The sequence below is a fragment of the Excalfactoria chinensis genome, chromosome 15 (assembly GCF_039878825.1).
Source record: "Excalfactoria chinensis isolate bCotChi1 chromosome 15, bCotChi1.hap2, whole genome shotgun sequence".
In the NCBI taxonomy this organism is placed as follows: Eukaryota; Metazoa; Chordata; class Aves; order Galliformes; family Phasianidae; genus Excalfactoria; species Excalfactoria chinensis.
Genome location: NC_092839.1, coordinates 526,717 through 542,442, shown reverse-complemented (window position 1 = coordinate 542,442; position 15,726 = coordinate 526,717). Strand labels below are relative to the sequence as shown.

Here is a 15,726-nt window from a genome sequence, read left to right as displayed (position 1 = left end):
ATTTCACAGCTTCTATTTAAGAAAGGTGGCAGTCGACTTACCTGTATTTTGTAGCAGTTCCTGACGTGTTCCTGTTTTGTCCTCCACCAAGCCACCCCCAGTCTGCTCAGCTGGTAAGCTGCTATGGTTACTGCCATTTGTGCTTGGTGTTGCAGGTGTAAGATCTGGGATTGCTGGAGTGGTTACAGCTGACAGTGAACTTGTAGGAGTGCTTGTTGTTAAGCCTGGAGATACAGAAGCAGAAACAGCAGCAGCAGTGCTGACACTCATATTGCCAGGCCCAGAAGTGCTCTGTTTTGTAAGATTGGGTGCTGGAGGTGTCACAGTTTTATTGTCTAGTTCTGCTGGTGATTGCTCTGTTCCTGAGCTACTAGGGACAGATGTTTCCGGCCCCTGACCTTCTGCTTCTCCATCCAAGGTGTACTGCTCTTCCCCTTTCTCAAGGGAGCCAGTGACTTTCTTGCACGCTTTTGTCAGCAAGAGTTGGCCAATTTTGTCTACTTTTCCCTTTCCTTTACTAGAAGAAACAGGACTTCGTCTGTTCCCAGGTCCTGGACTACTAGTAAGAAGAGGTGAAACCACAGGTCCAGGCTGTGTGGCTGTAACGGGGCACTGGTCACTTGATCCACTGCTCTGAGGAGCAGCTTCTTCAGGGCTCAAGTCTTTTGCTGGCTGAGCAGGAAGATGTGAAGGAACATTTGAAGTAGTTGTAGTAGGAGATGGCAGCTGAACAGGGGGCGTCAAGGGATTAAGAACGAGTGGCCGGCTTGTTGGAATACTAGGTGCAGGGCTGCTAGAGGATGTGCTAGGAGGAGCAGGTGCAGAGGAGAACTTGATGTTCTGTGGTATATGTAAAGGGCCCACAACCGCAACTGACTGAGGCATTAGGCTAGAGTTCGATGTCATCGGGGCTGTGGGAATCGTACTTGGTTGAGAGCCTTTCATAACCTGAATTATTGAGGAAGAGTTTATAAAAACAGGTGTAATGAACTGCGGCCGTGCATTAGACTGAGCTGCCGACTGTCCCTCAGAAACCATTACTTTGTTTCCTACGTTAGGCATTGTGACAACAGTAGACACTAATGCAGGTTGCAAGTGAGATGGCAATGGTGCTGATGTATTAGCAGAAGACGTAATGGGGTTTGAAGTTACAAAAACTGTTATCTGGTTGGGCGGTAAGGGAGCTGAAATAGAAGAACTGACAGGCCTTTGTATTACTGGAGGAACACTCTGTGTAACATTTGAGTTTATTTCTCCCGGTTCCTGAAGTCCTGGATTTGAACAGGGTTCATTACTTTGAGGCAAACTAAGTGAATTAGATGGCTCTTTGCTAGAGGATGCATCTTGAAGTGGAGGAATGACAGCTACCTTTTTAATCTCCTCAACAGTGGTGACTACTGGTGCCATTTCAAGACCAGACAGTCCTGGGGGCTTAATGGTTACATTAGGAGCTCCAGAATTATCAAGAAGTTGACTTAAAGAAGTGGGTGCTTCCCTCATAGCCGGAGATACCATGGTTTTACTTTCCTCCAAAGCAGGAAGCTTACCCGTATCTAAGGCCTGCCCATCTTTTTTTGACTGCTCCTCTGGAACCAGCGTTTTTATTTCTGGAGTAGGGACACCTTTCAGTTCAGTGCTGGGCTGGTCTTTGTTACCCTGGACAGTTTGTGCACTTTGACATTCATTATCTTGAGGAACACTGAGGCTCTCCTTATTGTCTTCAGGAATGCCAGTCATAGCAGGTGCAGAAACTGCTGGACTCTGATTACTTAGCATGTTATTATTTTGAAAACTTGTAGTAACAGGTGTTGGCAAGGAAGCAGGACCAACCATTATATTCCTCTGCATATCTACATTCTGCAAGAGAGATGGATTCTGTGGAGTACTCAATGATAATTTTGCTGCTTTTGAATTCTGTCTACCAGGACTTGGTGTTGTTTTCCTGCTGGATCCAGGACTGGACCTTCGACTATTGCTTGGACTTGCTCTCTTTGTTCCTCCAGCATTGGTTTGCTTTCCTGAATTAACAACAACAGTTTCCAATTTGTGTGACTGTGGAGCAGCAAAACTAGACTGATTGTTGATTGTGAGATTTGATGGGGCTTGTCCAATGGCCTTCAAAGTAGTAGGATTAAGACCCTGCTGATCAAATCCTCTACTGAGATTAGGCCTGGGAGGTAAAGGAATATTAATTTGGGGAGGGAAAAGACCAGCTATAGAAGCATTGAGTCTCTCTGGAGACAGGCTTATTTCTGAGGGTTCTGTGCTAGGTGGGCGGTTATTAGGAGTCTGAGGATAGTATGGCCTTGGGCTTGCTCTGTTTGGGGTTTTAGGCCTTGAAGTTTGTGATGGGGTAGCAACATTAGGAAAATGGTGTGCAAGAGACCCAGGCAGAGAATTAGACTGCTGTTGAGGACTTGCGCCTTGGGTGGCTGAAAGCGGGGATGGTCCAGGTTTAGCTCCCGTCATCATTAATTGGTTCTGTGAAACTACTAAATGAGATGTCAAATTATTCTGAGCTCCTGATGCTGCGGGGCCTTCAGTTCCACCTCCTTCTGGAAGGGAAGATATGGATGAAACCTCTCCCAGAGGTGAGCTGGAAGGATTCTGTACGTTATCTTGATAAACCATTTTTCTTGCATTACCTCCCAGAGAAGGATTGCCTGGCAAGGAAATCCTCTGTTTATCAGGAGACAGAGGCACAGATCCAGGGCCTTGTAGATTGACCATTACTGGCATGTTACCACTCTGCTGCATGGGCATTCGTTGTGCATCTGGATTCAGAGGCCCTCGAGGTGGATGAACTCCTTGTGGTACAGGAAGCCTGACTGATTTGGAATCCTGCTGCATCATAAGCATCATCATCATTTGTTGCTGTTGCTGCGGTGTTTGTGGTGGTGCCTGAGCTTGCTGTGGCGGCAGCTGTGGCTGCTGTTGCAGCTGCTGTGGCTGCTGTGTGTGTGGCATGAGTTGAGGTGGCATCTGCTGAAGTGGTCTTTGTTCCACCGGCTGAGAAGGATAACCTAAGAGGACACAGTGACATGCTGATCAAGAACAAAAATCAGAGAAAGTAGAATTTATGTAATGAATGGCATCAGATAGAAGCGATAGGTAGGAGAGCTTGTTTATCCTCTGTAACAGCCACAATACTAAACAAGCTTTATAAAGAAAGGTTTTTATATATTACATATATCATATATATTATAAAAAAGGGATTTTACTTTAAGTATTTTTAAGAATTATGAATGACCTGTGTGACACTGAATGGAAGGCCATACCAGCAACCAGCTACTATTCTGGCTTCACAACACCTCAGAATGTCTCTACAGCAGTCCACAGGCTTGCTGCCACTTTCAAATGCAGAGTTAACCTTTCACAGATTAATCAACCTCAAAACAAACCTAAAAGATTGTAAGACGAGAACTGGAAAGGTTCTGAAAAATCAACTACTGGACACTCCTCAGTTTTTAAGACACCAGTCTGTGCTAATGCTAGAAGTACAGACATCTATAAAATGTGACATTGCTAAGTAATTCTACAGTATTCAACATGATACCTGCAGTTGGGTGATACATGAGGATGCAACCATCTATTCATTTAGAGCTAGTTCAAAGAGCACAAATAAAGAAATCAATTATTCACGAGAAAAAAAAAAACAACTTGGTCTTAAACGTGTAAAAACGTACTGCCACAAAGATCAGTTAAAGCTCCATTGTAGTGACAACATTTAACACTCACCTGGCGGCCTGCTTCCAAAGTCTGAAAGTTTAGGGCCTGAGTTGTCTAAGTTGATTCCTTGATCTCCAGACATTGATGACTGATCGCTCTCCTCCAGGCTGCCTGAACGCGGTTCTGAAGAGCTGAAAGAAAAATAATTGCTGTTTACATACAGCCGCAACATCAGCGTATGGATTCCTCTTCCACAACCATTGTAGCACTTCTGGCTGACCCGCAAGTAACTCATGGAAACAGATCACTGCCTCAGGTACAGCAGATGCAAATGCAGCCCAGGACTACCAACAGTCACTTCCAGGCCTTAAATACTACTCCTGAAGAGACAAGTTGCCTGGTGCTTTACTCACCTGAAGCGTTTGTTTCTTTCCTTTGTTTCTTCCTTGAATCTGAGTTTTATGAGAAAATGCCAACAGATACTTCAAATTTATATACAAATAGCTCTCCTGGCGGATCTAAATAGGCTTCTCTCAAATACTGCTGTGCTGTCTGTACACATAAGTATCATGTGTATATCCAGTGAACTTCAGAGGCAGCACCATGCTCCCAGGGGAGCCCAGCTTAGGGTATCAGAACTCTATCTCTGTCACAGCACATCAGGCATTCAAGGCCATCCACCAGAGCACACAGCTCTGTGGGATGCAGACCTTGCTCCAGGAGACCCTGGGGGACATGTTAAAATTGCCAAAATTCAACAGTCAATGCTTCCACTGCATCACAACAGTAAGCTTTTTACAAGCATGCTTTCACAGCTAACGTGTGGTCAGAGGATGTAAGATGAATGAAGAGCAAAAGACCTTAATGACTTAATGGTTTCATGAATATACTGAGGCTGTATGGAGATATATGTAATAACAGCTCTCCATTTAAACTAAAGACATGAAAACAGGTTCACTGCCTGCAAGGAGAGGCAGAGTTCTATAGAAATGACAAAGAAAAAGAAATTCTTAGCCAAACAAGAATCTGAATTATATAAAGGTTTACCTGACAGTAACAGACAGCTTTGGTATATGGACAGCTGGCAGCAAGAAACCCAGGCCTGCCCCAGCGTCCTATTAACTATCCAGTGCTCAGAAAGCAGGCAGGGGCTTAAAAGCCTCTGAATTTTCACTGGTCAATGGGGGAGAGTCAGGTGTGGGTCAGAGAAAGGCTCTGCCCCAGTGGGCAGCGGGCACAGCCCCAGTGCTGGAGCTCAGGGAGCGCTGGGACACCTCAGCCATAGTATTTGGGTGGTGCTGTGTGGAGCCAGGTGTGCTCCTTCCAGATGGGGATGTTCCACATTTCTGTGATTTCTTCAAAATGGGGATGGGGATTACAAATGTTGCAGTTAGAAGTTAGATAAAAAGCAGCTGCAGAGCATTACCACACAAATAGATTGACCCTAGAAAGCTGCCTTTGTGCAAAATCAATTCTTCCAAAACACCTCCTGCCAGATGGGAGCCATCAGGTAAGCTGCAAAACAAAACCTCGCTAAAATGAACTGGAGTTTTGTTCTCTAGCAACCAGGAACAGCAATTACTGTAGGAACAACTGCTGCTACAGTTTCTAGGAAAGTTAAACACAAACTGAATTTCAAATGCAGCTGAACTTTACTAAGCCCATTTAACAACCACCAGTTATCTAAGAAGCCCACCACATTCTGAATATGCGTAGCAAGCAAGACAGGGAGTCTGTGCCAGAGGGACAAACATTCCTTATTTGTTCCTCCCCCCAATGCTCTCAGTGCAAAGACAAAACAGCTGCACTGTGTGGATTAGCAATTTTCTAAGGGAACTTGAGCTCTAGCACTGCATTGCTGAGCACGGCTCTCAGGTGTGAACCTGCAGTCGGAGCACAAAGAGAATGTCCGAAGAGGAAAAAAAACAAAACCAAGAAGAAACAAAACACTTCACCAGCAAACAAATGAAAAGTAGAGCTGCAGATGCTGACATAAGAGCAACAGAAATATACAGGGAAGGCAGTGCAAACTTTACAATAACAGTCTTCTGGGAGATTCTGGAGGAGCTCCACCTATCCATTTACTGATAATCCCAGGCCACACTGGGGCTGCATGACTATCAGCAAGAGCAATGAAAACAGAACTTTAACGAGGCTTTTGCATAATGAATGCTAATAATGACAGAAGGACTGCGTGTTTTGCTGTAAATGATCAGCACTGCTCACAAAGCACTGTTGGTAATGCCATGGAACACAAACGTTTTGATGCAACGAAAAACATGCCACAGCTTCTGTGTGAAAGGTACCTGAATAGCTTTAAAGTTTAGGAAAACAGACAGAAAAATATCTGTTTCAAGTCCCTTTGAAGGGTCTTATGTTTGAAAGCAGAAGGACTCATTCCATGGCACACCAACTTTGTACACTATGTGTATTTTGGCCACTTGGTTCTTATGCCATGATTTCTGATGATTTAATTTGAAATCACCAGGCCCGTTTTGCAGCAATACAAGCTGATGGGTCATACCATGACCTGTATGCACAACTAAGTATGCACTAAAGGTATCTGCCATGGCTTCTGAGCCTCTCAAACTGGCATGCTTTGCTTTGCCTTCACCATTCAGCACCTCTACAACCACAAAATGCGTTTTACAGCAGCACTACGAGATTAAGGCAGTTAAGGACTGTCACAAAAGATCGCTTGTAATAGATAACACAGATCTGGATATTCCTGTGCTGTAAACTGAGGCAAACTTCTTCCATTCTTTTCTAACTGGGGAAAAAGCCCACAGAAGTTTCACCACATAGATTCCCGCAGCCGCAGGTTAGCTACATAGTAGATAAACAGATATATTCTATCTGTCTATACGGTTTTAGATGAAAAAAGGCACAGCAGCAGTAGTCTACCATCTGTGCCAGTATTAGTACACTGCCAACAGCAAAGGTTTACAGGACACCCAGCCAACAAAGAATATGTGAGTCAATGGGGAAGTAAAAGATTCAATAATATCATATTTCCAACATACAGATATGATAATTTATCTTCTCTCATCTATTACCTCATTGGCCTATTCCCTTCAAGGCCTTTCCTCCTAAGCTCTTCCAGGCTAGGAAGGCCAGCATTGCTTGGGCTTGTTATTCCTGCACCCAGAGAGCACCAAGCTCTGACTCCTAGCTAAAACTTCAACTAAGAAGACCAGCTCAGTTCCAGGCAGAAACTCCATAGGATATACACGTATCGCAGAAAACAACCCCCCTTCAAAAATCTACACAACACGTTGTCATACAAAGGCTTATAATTCTTTTGAAGCACTTCTGAAAGTGCTTCCCAACCTCTGACTCTGACCATCAGATCGCTTGGGAATGGCAGCCTCCACTTCCAACACCAAGGCCCCAGGAATCCACTGACATCATGAAAAAAAATTCTCACCCCTTCTGCCCAGTAAACGCAGCAAACATTGCTATTTTAAACAGAAGTATTACTTAACTAGGATGTCTGCATGTTCTTCTTGATCCTGAATGAACTCTGCAGTGGCATGCCTGCCACGGAGATATCACTTGAGTGAAACTGCTAGCATATGAAATAATGCAGATCTCATTATACTCTTGCTGAAAACATAATGACAAGATGCCTGCAAGGCTTTCCCATATCCTTTAAAATAAAAAAGCGGAGTAATATTAAACCTACTTTGTTTGTTCCAGTTGCTGATTAGTTTTCTTTTTCCTTGGAGGCTTCTTCTTTTTTGGCTTACTGGCATTCTGACTATTTGGTTTGTTGTTCACACCAAAGTGCCCTGCCGATATATCGCTTTGCAGAAGGTTAACCAAGAGCGGACTTGTGAGCGTGACATCTTTATTGACAGGAAAACCAGGATTTTGTCCACAGGGAATCTGATTCCCATTTGGCGTTCCGCTAAACCCGGAATTGAACGGCAGCCCGTGGCCAGAGAAGTGACTCCCCGAAGCGCTGTTGTTTCCTTGCATTGTTTGCATATGGGAAGGCACCATGTTTGACTGCTGCACAGGAACATCAGGTAACATCTGCGTCATGTTCACATCATTATTTGTTGCAGTAGTAGTATCCCCAAGTTGCTGAGACATATGGGGTCCAGGCCCAGTAGGTCTTAAAACTTGCCCTTGTATTCCCATAACCTGAGAAGGGTTACCATTTACAGGGCCTTGCTGAGCCATCATCTGCCCAGTGAACTGCACCATGTTTCCTTGCATGTTTGGAGTTGGTCCTCTCATCAGTTGAGCTGGCCCCGACATAACACCGGACTGATTTTGAGTATTAAAAGGCTGTTTATTTCCTTGCATTTGAGTGGTCATCATCTGTTCCATCATTGAGTTTGGCTGTAACAAGACCTGACCTTGAGGTCCCATCATCTGATTGTGTGTAGACATCATCTGCTGTCCCTGCTGGGAAATCATCTGTTTGGGTGGGGTCATCCTTTGGGGTGAAGGACCAAGATTTTGATTTTGTGGTGTTACCATCATTTGGCCTTGTGGCATGAGCTGAGTTCGAGAAAGTATCATCTGGTTCTGAGGGTTCATCGATCCCTGAGCCTGAATGTTTACCATCTGTCCTTGAGAGGATACAATTTGCTGATGCATTCCCATAAGCTGAGACTGTGGTCCTTGTTGAGGCTGTCCCTGTATGTTGCCCATGTTAACTTGTGGCACTCCACTAGTGCCAGCCTGCTGGTTGTTCATACTTCCATGAAGTCCCATTAAATTGGTCTGCATCATATTTGGTGGGCCATGTGGTGCTTGCATCTGATTTTGAGGAGGCCCAGATCCTTGGCCACCTTTAAAAACAATAAAAAAGAAAGTTGGTTAGAAATCGATGGGAGTGATATAAGTTCTCAAATTTGATGCTGAATAACTACTCCATATTCACTTTCCTCCTTTCTCTAATGAACTGGAATATTGGATATATTTGCAGTCCTGTTCTATGACGTTTGATGACACAGATAAACATTATCTGTCAAAACAAAAAAAATCGCCTTTCATTGGTGCTTCACACATGGACCCCACTGCAGAAGGCTTTCATTCAACTTCCATTTCAGTCACTATCTGTATATAAGCCTAAAAATATTCCACAATAGCACCTAACTTCACAAAACAATTCCCAACTAAAAGAAGCTTCAAACCCTGAGGTTATTTTACAATGGGTAAAAAATAAATACACATACAGTAGTGATGATGGACATAATCCAGATGAAAGACTGATAACCAAAATTGTTAAGATGAGATATCTGTGAACTGCAGATTTCTTTTTTCACAAAACTCTCTTTAATCTGATTTCCAAAGCTCTCAGACAAACTAATAACCTTTTCAAACAACAAGGTGCTTTTTTTCTTCTTTTCCCTAAGATAACACCCTTCATTTTTTCAGGACAAGAAGTTTCTTTTGTGCTGTATTTTTACTACTCCTAGCCTCCAAATCCCATTGCTAATTCTTTTTAACTTCCAAACAGACTCTTCTGGATCCTAGAATGACAGTTCTAAGTAAAACTACTCAAACTGTTTGAAAACCATTAACCCCCCACCAACAACTGAGGAACAACACATTCCAAACAGACCTGCGTGCTGCACATTTTGGCTGGTTTGTAGCTGTGGAGCTCCACTGTTCACCGGTGTTCCTGGTGCTGTGGAAGGCACCTGACCTTGCATGAAGCTCTGGTTAGCTTGGCCCGCAGGGAACCCGGGAGGGAGGCGCTTGGGCATTCCTTAATACAAGAATTTTCTCATTAGAAAGTAGGGAAAGAAAGAAGAGAGAAAAATAAAAAGGAAAGAAACAAATCTGTAATTGGATGGCAGTAGGATGAATACCTTTGAGTTTGTACTGTCACACTTCTGGTTTAGGAAGAAAACAATTTTTGCCAATACGTAAGACCCACTGAAAGCATACTAACAATTCTTACCTGTGCAGTAGTTCAGCCTAATAAAGCACTAAGACTCCACTCAAAATGTAATTCTGTTTCTAGTCTAAGTAGAACACCAACCCAAAAATAAAAAGTTGGAATTTTCAGAAACTGGAATTTGAAGTACCATCATTTGCTGTTTTCTTCTCTACTGCAGCTCATCTCTCATCAGGTCCTTAACTTACTCCACGTAAGCAAACGCAAAAATCTTGCATTTTGATGGCACTTTTTCTCCTTCCAACAAGATGTGCCGCCATAACACACTTGGGTACGCACTTCTTAGCACTCCTTCACCCTGCTGGTCTATGTACATACAGACTCAAAATGACTTTTAGGCCCACATAGGGCTGAGTTGAAGAATCTTCAAGGTGATGAGACAGAACAAGGCTTCACTACCCACAAAGAGACTTGACTGCAGCAAGTCCCAAGTTTATATACACAACCCTGCTATTCCTATTGCAAATATTCTGCCAGGTGTCTGCCTGGCACAACGCCCACACTTTGCCATATCACAACACCACTGCTGCCCTGAGACAAAGAGCAAAATCTGCACCACTCCTACTGAGATGAGCAGCAGCAGAAATGTCTTTAACAAAACCCACTCCCTTTAGCTCACTATCAAATATATAGTACCAGAGTACCTATTAGAAACCTTATACTCCTGTATTTGCCTGATTCACTTCCACAGTCAGAATTTAACCTTGGCTCCCTCATATAGCTTTCTTGCACACTTTATCTGTATTGCTTGCGTAAATTAATCTGGTTTCATGTCTACAACTAATACTTCAGTGTAATTGAGTTCATAAGTCAAAAATTAGGTTCATCTGTAAATATGGAACAAATATTTCAAACCACATCACAGGACTACAGTTCTAGTTCTGCAAAACTTATAAAAACTCTGCATGTAGGAATGCTTGAATTGAGAAAAAATGTTCAATTTGGCCTATTCTGATTTGCAAAAAAAAAAACAAAAAAACAGGTGAAAGAGTTGGAATGTATTCAATTTACACTAAACCTTTAAATGCAAAGTGGCTCAAAAATGGGAAGATCTCTAACTATGGCTTAATTAATGTCTAAATTACAGGACTAAGGACTAAGTACGGACAGAAGCCAGGCAAAAACCACAGCAAGTGTAAGGCACCATAGCTTTGTTTAAATCAACAGAATCCTGTCTTCTTAAAACATCTGAGGATATCGCTCTCAGCAGGATTGCTGATTTTAACAATAGGGCCTGGAGTGAGTCCAAATAATGTATTTTTATGGTTTATTTGGGTTGTTATTTTTAACAAAGCAAAAGCAGGATTTTGTCTATAGTAGGTATAGTAAGTATGCAGAGATTATGCTATCTAGAGGTCAGGGTTATGCTACCTAGAAGATAGTGATTCTTGACAGAGCACTTGCAGCTGGAGAGACAGAACTGGAAGGAAATGTGACACTTCTCAAAATATTTGGCAGCTGGAGACAAGAAAGGAGGTAGCAAGCAAAAGGCACTGCCAGGCCCTAAAAACCCTAAAAAAAGAGGAAAACCCTAAAACTGAGACAATTCAGGTGAATCAAACTGAGCCAAATTCAAATTACATCCACAAACCGTGAAGATACAAGAAACCTGCCTGTATCAGTTGGCCAAGGAATGGGTAGTTGTTACAGTTCATCTGAGCTGAATTGGACGTGCAATGTGACAACACAGGAAAATAGAATACATACTGAACTGTGTATGTAGGTAGACAAAGAATATGGCCTAGACTTTACAAGTACAGAAGGAAAAGATTTTGAAGACCCAGGCAAGAGCCTGTGCACAGGTAACTGAGAGCAGCCATTCAGGAGAAAGACAAACAAATGGAGAGACTTGCTACAAGTCGGGCACAGCACCATAAAAGGCACAAGGAAAAAAGAAAAACAAGGACACAAAAGAGATCTGAAGATTCAGAAATGAAATTCTGCCATCACTAGAGAAGCCTTCTGATAGTAGTAAGGCAAAAATGTGAATGCGGAGATGCAAGCAGAAAACTAAAGACCACACGACCAAAGAAGAAGTTAAAACATCCCTTGACTTTCTCATTTTAGAGCAGGGAATTCAATAGCGTAGCAGTAACAGTGCTTTTAAAGCAAAGAAACCGATGACAAATAAAGACAGGGTCAAGAGGAAACATCCACAACTGAGAAGGGAAAATGTAAAATAATGCTTTGTTTCTGTAGCAGAAAACATAAGTGGTGACAGACAAAGCTGAAGGGAAAAAAACATTCATTTGCTTTTATTGAACTCTCCCTTTCAAAAGAAACAAGTAATATCTTTGCCTATTCTGAACTTTCTGTAAAGCAACAGAAGAACTGCCAAGAGGATGACTAGGAGTCATAAGAAGCAGCTACATAAAACAATTTCCTTCTGCTGTGGACAAGAGTTCACTTCTCGGTTACTAACACAGCACGTCAGGTCACAGCTAGGTAGTAGAACTGAAGTAATACTGATGCTAATTCACCCATACTCACCTTACGTGTACACAACCTATGTCTTCATTTTGTCTCCGATAGGATTTTTTCAGAAGGAACAGTAACATTAGTTCTAGCCATTTTATGTTCTTTCTTTTATTGTAAAAGGCAGTCTTAGTACTTCTTACCTCCTAAGCCAGGGTGTAAACCTTGTGGACCTTGGTTTTGCTGCTGCATCACCATGAAGTTGGGGGGTACATTCCCCTGCTGCACCATAGGATTACGACTAGGAGAACTGACAGTCTGCTGAAATCCCTGGGGAAGCGTGCTACTTTGGGGAGGCCTTGGTCCCATCTGCTGCTGCGTCTGGTTAACTGTTGGAGATGATGCAGGGGATCCCTGCTGGAAGGAGGAGGGAGAGGAAGCAGGAGACTTGTTGGTCAAGTGGGGTTGTTGTAGTGGTGTAGGAACGCGTGAGGGCCCTCCCTGAAGGCTTTTCATTTGAGGAGCAGTAAACTGGCCAGGATTGCTCATTTGGGGAAAGTTTGAGTGAGCTTGGGAAGCTTGCTGGCTTCCGAAAGGATATGGAGGTGGAGGATGAGTAGGAGTTTGTACTGTGGCTAGAGATGGTCTTGCTTGAAGTTGCTGCTGCATTTGTCCAGGTAATGGGGCCTTTTTCCAACCCTGGTTTACTGTCAATGTACCCAGTGCTCCCTGGGTTGGAGGAGGCTGAAGTGCTCCTGAAGGAAGCTGGTTCCAGCCAGGAGGAACCGGAACCTGTGCTGGTGAAGTAAACGAAGGTCGAATACCCTGTTGTGGCTGCTGATGTGGCTGGGGAGGACGTGTCTGCAACTGTGTTTGTTGCTGTAGTTGCTGAAAGTTGGCTGAGTTCATTTGCCTGTTTACGGGAACTGACTGCATTGAATGGAGCTGCGGAGCTAAAGATCCAGATGGATGATTTTGCTGCTGGATATTTAGCCCAGATAAAAGTGGGTCCATTGCATCTATTAAAATAGCAAAGAAAAGTTAAAATAAAAATAAATAACCTACTGTAGACAAAAACCACCACAAAACAACAAAGGGAAAATTGTTTGCTTGCATTTGCTCACTGTGCTGAAGTTAAGGTCTAACAAATATTCAAACTCCAGTGCTCCAATTCCTCCAATAGATGGGACAGACAATATTTGGAAGATTTTCAGAGTGTCTGGGAATCCTGCGAAGGCAACTCTCATGAACTGATAACCTCTAAAAAGCAGGTAACTCCATTGCACTTGTTCCTACAAACATAAACCTACACACCAGCTAAAAAAGTGGCAAAATGAAGACTTAACGCAGTCCTATAGTCCTATTTGAAACGTTTACAAAAAATGCCGTCTGTAAGAATAAACACTGCAAAGATCTAAAGGAAGCTGGTAAATGCTACCACCACAGTTTTATGGAGGGAGAGCTAATAACCCCCTCTCTTGCTCTACAGTCTCACAATTATGAAGAAAATACCTCAATTTATGGTTAAGCCCCTCCCAGCAAGATCCCCAAATGTTAAGCTTCTAGTCTATCTACTCCTGTTTTAAAAGCACCTGTTCTTAATCTAGTGCACACGCTTCCTACTGGAGACACCTGACACATTCAACTATTCCTTTCCTTAAGACAAAGCTTTGTCCTAGCAGTGTTACTGGCAAAGGGTACTACTGCCGCTCAACACAGCTGAAGAAAACACTAAGCAACCTGGTGACCTTTCAGATTCCCATATTATCTGACAAATGTCACCACATTAACAGGGACAAGGAAGGCGGAGAAGCAACTCTCAGAAAAGACAAGGGAAAAGCTCCAGGAAACTCTGGAGTTCATTTACAAGTACAGTCTTAAACTTGCATGCTGAAGAAAAACATTTCAGGTAAACATTTCTAGTAAAGACCAGTGCTTTGGGTAATTTTTACCACCTGGCTGTGAGGAAGGTCGAGGTGTTCTTGGCTGCAGCTCTGTATTAGCACCACCTGCTACCATAGAGGACGGCACACTTCCACTCTGGGACATCATAACGGCTGCAGCATTGCTCATTCTTATTAAACCTTAAAAATAATAATAATAATTTAAAAAAAAACAAAAAAAAAACAAAACAGCATATTATGAAGTGTTGCAATTTTTACATAGGAAAGTGTTTTAAAAGAAAAAAAAAAAAAAAAAAAAAGCATTTAGACTTTACAAACTGTTCCCCTGAAATAACTAGAGGACACAGATCTCTGCCTCAAAGCTTAGAATCTGGAATAAAACATGCAGGTTAAGGTCATACTGAAGCAGAGCTTTTAACACCAAACCCTTAATAGGCTGCAAAAAGAATCTAAGAATCTGCCTATTACCAGCTACTTGAAGCTTTCCTCTCCTTCCTGACTTGGCACTAAGTGTCAAGATTGTACCAAAGTTATGCACTGTAAGAGAACAGTTCTGATGTCCCTTTTACAAGGCTGCTATCTTGTAAAATGGTTTCTATTGCTGACCCAATGGTTAAATTGTTATATTTGTATTGTTGACCTGCAGGCAGGAAAGGAACCTCACGACCATCCCAAGGAAGATAAGCTTTCCAAGTCAAACCTTCCTGCTCTTTGCTACGCACCACAATTTACGATTTAGCTGTTGTTTAATGTTTCTACACAGGTAAAATCTTTCCATTCATTCCCACCAACAGCCACAAATGTTCCTTGATTTAGATGTTGATCTCAGTCTTTTAATCTCATGAAGTCCTATTTACTATGATACTACTTTATTTCGCCTTCTGATTCAGTTATTAAAATACAGTGCTTTTCCTTCAACTTTTAATAAAATCTCACTTTTATAATGAAAATCTACTTACTGTGCACATACAAACCAAACATTCAATAAAACTTTACCTCTCAAAGAAATCTAATTCTCCATGATCAGATCTCAGAAGGCCATCCAAAGATAAAGAGACAAACAATAATGACAGTGCCCTGTCCTTCACTTCATCACAACAGATTTCATCTACAACAGCTTACTCTTCTGCTCTGAATCAAGGTTTATGCCAAATTCTGTACAAATGCTGTGTCGTAATCTCTGCATATTTTAAAGTGAAGTCACTCTGCAAGATTAAAGTGATTTTACAGCCTCTAATAAAAAAAAGATTCAAAAAAGCCAAAAAACCCACAGTAGTCAAATCACTCCAGAGTCAATACAGAAAATGCACCCAATGATTTATATGACCTGGAATTAGACAGTACAGAAACAAGAACACACAGAAGTTTCATAGCAACCATAACTCTTTGAACAATAATTGCTGTGACCAGTGAAGTTTCATGATACGTTGAATACATTCAAGCTTTGTAAATCTAAATCATTCCCTTCAAAAGCAACTTACCTTGTCCCCCTTGCATGGGAAATCCAGTTTCCATTCGTACTGAGTTGTTTGCTCCCAGAGGCCCATTGATTCGGACATCTTGGCTTCTATTTTGAGCTAAAGCTAAGTTGATAGCACCTTCCCCTAGAAGTAATACAGAAGTTGGGGGAATTGAATGATATACAGGAAAGCAGAATACAGACACCTTCGAAAGGACATTTAAAAAATGTCAAGGAAGGAAGAACAAACTTTACCTACAATATGCACTTCACAAGTTATGCAGAATACCCTCATCTTTATGTTTCAATTTTAAGAAAAGACAGCAGCACAGAAAGCACTAAGTGCCTTCAATTTCATC

The 15,726-nt window shown here is 42.3% G+C and overlaps 1 protein-coding gene across 6 annotated transcripts in view; it reads right to left on the bottom strand.

Moving 5' to 3' along the window:
* NCOA6 (nuclear receptor coactivator 6) overlaps nt 1-15,726 on the bottom strand; it is a 40,969-nt gene that overhangs the window by 12,470 nt on the left and 12,773 nt on the right. For 5 of the 6 annotated variants that reach the window (XR_011905328.1, XR_011905329.1, XM_072349778.1 and 2 more), the window contains exons 5-11: nt 15,390-15,512; nt 13,960-14,088; nt 12,208-13,023; nt 9,251-9,397; nt 7,355-8,474; nt 3,739-3,860; nt 42-3,023 (exon numbers count right to left, since the gene is read on the bottom strand). Coding sequence is in view for 4 of the 6 variants with exons in the window: in XM_072349778.1 (XP_072205879.1) it covers nt 42-3,023; nt 3,739-3,860; nt 7,355-8,474; nt 9,251-9,397; nt 12,208-13,023; nt 13,960-14,088; nt 15,390-15,512 (5,439 nt within the window). In the remaining 2 variants the exon portion in view is untranslated. The remainder of the gene's footprint in view (nt 1-41; nt 3,024-3,738; nt 3,861-7,354; nt 8,475-9,250; nt 9,398-12,207; nt 13,024-13,959; nt 14,089-15,389; nt 15,513-15,726) is intronic. The other variant, XM_072349781.1, reaches the window with a different exon arrangement.